Source organism: Aegilops tauschii, chromosome 6 (genome assembly GCF_002575655.3).
Source record: "Aegilops tauschii subsp. strangulata cultivar AL8/78 chromosome 6, Aet v6.0, whole genome shotgun sequence".
NCBI classification, from domain to species: Eukaryota; Viridiplantae; Streptophyta; class Magnoliopsida; order Poales; family Poaceae; genus Aegilops; species Aegilops tauschii.
This window is the reverse complement of record NC_053040.3, coordinates 475,222,246-475,228,801: the sequence shown is the minus strand read 5'-3', so window position 1 is coordinate 475,228,801 and position 6,556 is coordinate 475,222,246. Positions and strand designations below refer to the sequence as shown.

Genomic DNA, 6,556 nt, shown 5'->3' with positions numbered 1-6,556 from the left:
TAATAATAGTATGATTTTCTGTTAGCATCTGTAACAGCTGCTTACCTGCAAAAACTGCTGGCCCCTGAGGCTTTACAAATCGAGCCTGTCCGGTTCCAATTCCATTGAGAAAAGAAATCAGCTGCGAACGAATGAAATAAAAAAGGATCTGATCTGACAGAGCATGAATCAATCAGAACAGAATTGAATTGGCCCTTTTCCATAGGGTAGACAGTGTGACAACTGAGACTGTATTCTGGTAGGAGAAACATACATATAGCCGCAACATGTTTACACGTTTTGGGAGAGAAAACGGGAGAAAGGATAGAGGAAATGTTGTAGTAGTATATATTATAAGTATATTTATAGTGTTACAAGATGTCTGCAACATGAGCAGCCAGTGAGGATGCATCATAGCTGAAATCTCACAGAAGAGAAAGGGAAAACATTTCTCAAAATCTAGGAGTGCCATTCTGTTTGTTTCTTCAGAGCAAAATCTTGAGGCGTTTCACCGAGCGCGCGAAATCCCTGCAGAAAAAGACACCATCACAGCAGGATGTCAGTCATTCAGTTATAACACTCAGGGAGGCATGTAGGATTTTGTTTTCTTTGAAATGGAGATGGGAGATGGAGATGATGATGAACTTACTCCCACGGCACGTCGCCGACCAGCATCCAGTCGCCCTCGGCGTCCTCGTAGGTGACCACCATCTCGCCGCTTTTGGCGTGAGGGCAGCCCGCCGCCCGGTCACCGGCGGGGTCGGGGAACATGCGGGCGAGCGTGGCGAGGAGGTCGGCGTAGGAGCCGTGGAAGGGCAGGTACACCTTCCGCCCGATGGCCGCGCCCTCCTTCCACACCTTGACGTGCCTGCCGCACGCCCTGCTGCGCGCGGAGCTCACCGGCGGCCACCCCACCAGCGCCTTCTTGTTCATCCCCCCAACTCCGCCGCCGCTGCCGCTGTCGCAGCTGCTGCTGCTGCTGCCGTCGTCGAAGAGCGGCAGCGTCGTGGTCGACGTCCTGCGCTGCTCCTCGTCCTCCCCGAACGCGTCCCCGAAGCCCCTCTTCCCTCCGCCGAGGGGGCGGCCGGTGTTGGTCGGCGGCGCCAGCCCGAGCTCCAGCTCCATGCCGCGTCGATCCCGGCCACAGCTAGAGCTGAGTAGTTGTCAGCTGCGATTCTTGCAAAGGCAGAATAACTCTGGATTGGTTGGTTGATGGAGTCGTGGTGGGAGGGAATGAGATGCCGGCCGGCGGGTGGGACTGGGCATATATATACACGCACCATCGGCGGGATCGGCGAGAATCGGCGGGAGGGGGACAGGGTGTCGGGGGTGAGGCGGGCAGCCTGTCTGCCTGCCGGCCCGTTGTCGGGCGAGTGAGTGAGAGGGAGTCCGCGGCTGTGCTTGGGGTTCCCGTGGCATACCGACACGCGCGCCCGCCGCTTTGAACTAATCAATCTCCCGTGTCCTCATGGTTGGCCAATTACGTGCATGAAACCGGCAGCGATCTCGCTCGCTTGATTTCTTCTCCTCTCTATTCCCCAGGTGAGCCAGTGATCGGCCGATCATTTTGAGCCCTGAGTGGCAGGTCAGAGTGGGCGTGTGCGCATCGATCGGTTGGTCACCGTGGAAGGCGCCACGCATGTGGCCTCCCGGCGGCTAAATTCGGTGTTTTAATCATTTTGCGAAAGTTATGCCAGATTTGACTCTGATATTTTTTAAGATCTGACTCTTTTTTTTACTGTCGGGGTCGATGTCGGTAGGGTATAACTGCCTATCGTCGAGGCCCTTCACGGTATGGTTGCACGCCTTACCGCAAAACATGTCTAAGTATCAAATACAATGCTGGTACCCACCTACCGCTGGGCACCTCGGCGGTAGGGTTGCACAGACTATCAACATTTTGTTTGGCAGTAGGGCTGCACCGCGCTGATGTGAATAAGTTGCCTACCGCGACGGGCCTTGGCGGTAGGCTGGTATGCCCTACAACCATCGACCCTGGCGGTTGGAAAAGGATTAGACCTTAAAAATTAGCATCTCCAGGGTCGGATCTGGCTCAACTTTCGCTAATGGGTCGAAACACCAAAATTAGCCCCTACTGGCCTGTGGCGGTGGGCGTCTCCTGTCGATGGCGAACAGACCGCTGCTACTCTGCTCCTTCCCGGTTCCGGGTGCTGGTTGCCCATGCCATGCACTGATGCACGCATTGCGGATCCGTGGCTACTGGCCGGGGTCCTGTTTCCTGCGCGATCGGCTTAGGTGCAAAGCCTCCGTTCCAAGCTATCCGACCCGCTTGCTGTGCTGCTCATCTGCTGCGGTGCTGCCACACACCTCAAATGTGTGAGTGAGAATGTGCCCCGTAGTTCAAAAGGGGAGGCAGGCCTGAACGTAGTTCAAAAGACGAAAAGGCACATCACACCCCGAAGCTCTGTATGTTCACTCGGCAGCCACGTTGCAGTGGCCCATGGGGCATGGCTAACTCGTCACAACGACCGTACGCAATGGGACATTGTTTAAGCGCACGAGATATTCGTCGCCATCCACTGCCTATGTGCCTTGCCTCATCAACAAACAAAGATCTCTTTCTCCAACGACATTTTCTTATTTCATCCGTCCACTAACGCTCGGCGTGACTTCTTTAATCCCCTTAAAACCTGCCGTAATTAAGTATTCCCTCCGTCCGGAAATACTTGTCATCAAAATGATAAAAATGGATGTATCTAGACGTATTTTAGTTCCCCTTAAAACCGCGATCCATTTTGATGCTCCGCCCCGGCCGTGGGCATCGGCTGGTCTGGTCACCGTGGAGTGTGGAGCGCGGCGGCGGTCGGTGTTCAGGCGTGTGGCACTGGTGGGTGGTGATCACCGAGCTACGTGGCAAGCAGAGAAAGTCAAGGCAAAACAGACCAACAAATCACTGCTGCGCCTCCGCGTGCTCATAAAAACAGCACGGTCTATGAAAAACCAGTAAAAAAGCATAACCCTCCACGACTGCAACGTCATTAGCTGTTTGCCACCATATCACAAAAATTATACCAGAGACATCATTGACAACACCAAATTTTCACATAATGCATGCATTGACCGAGCACAGAGCATGTTTACAACTTTAGACCCTGATTCTGACACCTGGGTCTGCCTATTAGGCCGACGTGGTAGACTCATTTTGCATTGTCAAGTGCTATGTGATGGTATCTATGTTACTTTATTTGTTACTCCCACTATGACCAACCTTACTATGCACCGTTAGGCTGGTCGTAATGGTAGTATCGTAGGTAGTATCATGCATGCCAACTAGACAAATTTGATGAGGTGGCATAGAATTAAAAAAAGGAAGAAAGGTATCATGATACCGTATCATATTAAATGATGTGCTACTATGTGTCATGCATGGCAATAAATGAAGTTAGCTATGATATTAACTTATAATACTATGCACTACGGGTGTAGTATCATACACTAGTATTACATGCATGATACAAGCATATGATACTCGCCATTACGACCACGGTCAGTGTATACCCATCCCTCTCCAGCCTACTAAAACTTCATGTCTTTATTGGGGTTTGTTGCACTAGTGCCTATTCATAATAGATCTGGGTTCCTATTAAAAGAACTGTTTTCCAGAAAAACAAACTAAAATGCATCTTTAGGAAAAGAGAAAAATATACTTTCCGTCCCTAAACTCTTAAGGGAGTCTATATTTGGTCCCTTAACAACGAAACCGGACAACTTGCACCCTCAACTATTGTAGAAGTCACATTTGATCTCTCAACTACAAAACCGGACAATACTTGCGCCCAAAATCGGATAAGTTTCATCCCTCTAGGATTTGATTGGTTTTGGTGCTGACTCACCCCGGTTTTGACCGGTCCATGCTGACGTGGCAAACAAGACCTCCGAATTGACCTCCCGATTCATCTCTCTCTCTCTCTCTCTCTCTCTCTCTCTCATGCAGCGTCTACGGGCAGGGAGCACAAGGAGGAGCAAGCTGGCATCTGTGGTGGTCTCGACAACTTGAGTGCGGCGCCGGGAGAGGGAGGATCATCATGGCTCGACCTACTCATCGCCAAGATGGAGCATGTCGCCACCGTGGTCGAGCTGGGGAACCTTGCAGATGTGGTGGTGTTCATCGTCGACGGCGCCCTCCATGCACGAGCGATCGCTTGGATTCGACAATGTGGTGCTCCTCTGCTTCTTATTCATGGACCGTGCGTCGCCGCTTCTCTGTTTCTTCTCCATGGATCACGACGCCGCTCCCCTATCCACCTAGGGATTGCTCTTCCTTCCTGGCTCCTTTTCATTTCCAAATCAAGAGAAAATTTCGATCGGCGGCGGCAGCTTCCCAAGTGAATCCACTCTTCCATGACAAGCAGCAACGATTGTGCTCATCGTGGCCACAATAAGGTCCGACAACGGGGTGCAGTATGTGCGACAAGAAGGTATGACATTGGGGAGCAGGTGCGGCGGCAAGGTACGGCGTTGGGGAGCATGTGTGGCAGGCATGGTCAATCTAGGGTCTCCTTTGCCACCTTGGCATGGACTGGTCAAAACTAAGAGAAGGGGTGAAACTTGTTTGGTTTCATGCCTTGGGGGTATATGTTGTCTGGTTTGGTAGCAAGGGATCAAATCTAGACTCTTCCAAGAGTTTAGGGACAAAGAGAATACTCTTCTCTTAATAAAACTAGGCGCCAATTCTTTGTATTCAAGCTGCCATTGACTGTGTCATGTCAGAGTTCTCAGACGAGGGCGCCAGCGACGGCTAGGGTGGCCGTGCGTATACCTGGGCATATGTCGGGCCGTGCTGGGCCGAAAAAAGCCCGATACTGAAAACCCAGGCTTGAGCCCGGCCTAACTGTCGGGCCTGAGCCCGAAAAAGCCCGACACGGCCTGACTATGGCTAAAATCATGTTTTCCGCAAGGTTAAACCCGGCCCGATCTACCTGTCGGGCTCAATTTTTAGGCTCGAGCCTGACCGATGGCATGAACAGGCCCGGCCCGACCCGGGATTTTCGGGGGTATAGCCGTGGGCATGGCTGATACGTTGGTCATCGTGGGAGCACGGTGGGCTTGCCGGGCATATCCATGCATGTGTCGTACCGACCGTCCCCGCACCGCCCATGCGGCGCAAGTAGGGAGGGCCAAACAAATCGCTGCTGCTCTGCTCAGTCCCATCCGGTGTGTTTGCCCGTCCATGCATTGCAGTTCCCTAGCTACGCACGTACTCCCTCCGTTCCAAAATATTTGTTTTTCTAGGCATTTCAAATGGACACAACATACGGATGTATGTAGACATATTTTAGAGTGTAGATTCACTCATTTTGCTTCGTATGTAGTTATTTGTTGAAATCTCTAGAAAGACAAATATTTGGGAACGGAGGGAGTAGTAACGTACTGGCTGGAGACCTGTCTTCATGTGACCCGACCCCGCTTGCTGCACTGCTCATCTGCCGCCACACATGCCAAATGTGCCAATAACAAAGTGCTCAGCAGGACTAGACGCCGAAAAACACGTCACATTTTTTGTTTGGACGGCCTAGATATGGAAATACTAGTGCAGATTTTGGGTAGTATATTTTACGATCAGGGGCAGTTTTGCTAGTTCCGCATGCCCGGTAGCCGTCGTCACGGCCCTGCGCGCCGCCGAGATGGAGGAGTTGAACATATCTCGTAACCACATCTCGGGCTCCTCATCCATCTAGTTCCAGCACGGGCTCCTCTTGGGCGATCCAGATCCAACGCTGATGGCTGGGATCCACGGTTGATTCTCCTCCTCGTAGTTATGCAGAGGCCGGGTGTTATTCATAATGCTTTGTATTCACTTGATGCTACATTTTTAAGTTAATAAAATTGTCCTTTATCGAAAAAGGCAGCACACAGCCGCCGGAGAAGCCCGTGGTGAACCATGTCACGCCGACCTCCTCGTGGCCATCCCCAACCTCTCATAGGTACTGCACTAACTCCCCAGGGGCACATCAAGTGCTCGGTCCTTATTTTGTCGCTGATTCCTAGTGCTGGCGTTCGAAAGAGATTAGTGATTGGTGGCTCAGGTACTCTCCTATCTGTTGCTAAACACTGCTAATCTTCCGGCCTCTCTAATCACCCCAGGGACGGAGCTCATGTATAGAGGTTGGATGCAACTGGCACCAATGAATCTCGTGTAACGAAGAAGGAGCCCCTGTAAAATTCGTTCATGAATGACCCCAAAAATCCATACGTTCAGGTGATGGAATGCACAAATCAATTCTAAACTCATTATATACACGGTTTTAATCCATCCAATCACTTCATTTTCTTCTTTCTTCAGCTAGAGAACTTTTTTTTGTGGGACTGAGATCATTCATTGTTGAACTGAATGAACGTATTGGATCATGGTGGTTTTCTTGCTCTTACTGATTCATAATGCGCTGATGGTCCAAGAGAAAGCGTCTGAACATTCAGATCAATTTTGAAACATGATTGATCATCAATTCCATGTAATGTACGATTGGCACGGGCATGCATGGCCGCTGTGATAAGGATTAGCACCAGAGAAACTGCAAGGATGTTCATTCACCTGTCGACTGTTACAAACATAGAG

General features: G+C 50.9%; 1 protein-coding gene across 1 annotated transcript; it reads right to left on the bottom strand.

The window, feature by feature from the left end:
- Window positions 1-207: 207 nt before the first annotated feature.
- On the bottom strand, window positions 208-1,209 carry LOC109750731 (auxin-responsive protein IAA9). Its single transcript, XM_020309684.4, has 2 exons — window positions 629-1,209; window positions 208-507 (listed from the first exon to the last, which is right to left on the bottom strand). The coding sequence occupies exons 1-2, from the start codon at window positions 1,102-1,104 to the stop codon at window positions 465-467; spliced, it is 519 nt and encodes a 172-aa protein (XP_020165273.1). The 5' UTR covers window positions 1,105-1,209; the 3' UTR covers window positions 208-464.
- Between the last annotated feature and the right edge of the window lie 5,347 nt (window positions 1,210-6,556).

Coding starts and splice junctions, on each gene's coding strand:
- LOC109750731 (XM_020309684.4), bottom strand. CDS start 1,104: ATGGAGCTGGAGCTCGGGCTGGCGCCGCCGACCAACACCGGCCGCCCC. Junction 508..628: donor GTCGGCGACGTGCCGTGGGA/GTAAGTTCATCA, acceptor CTTTTTCTGCAG/GGATTTCGCGCGCTCGGTGA.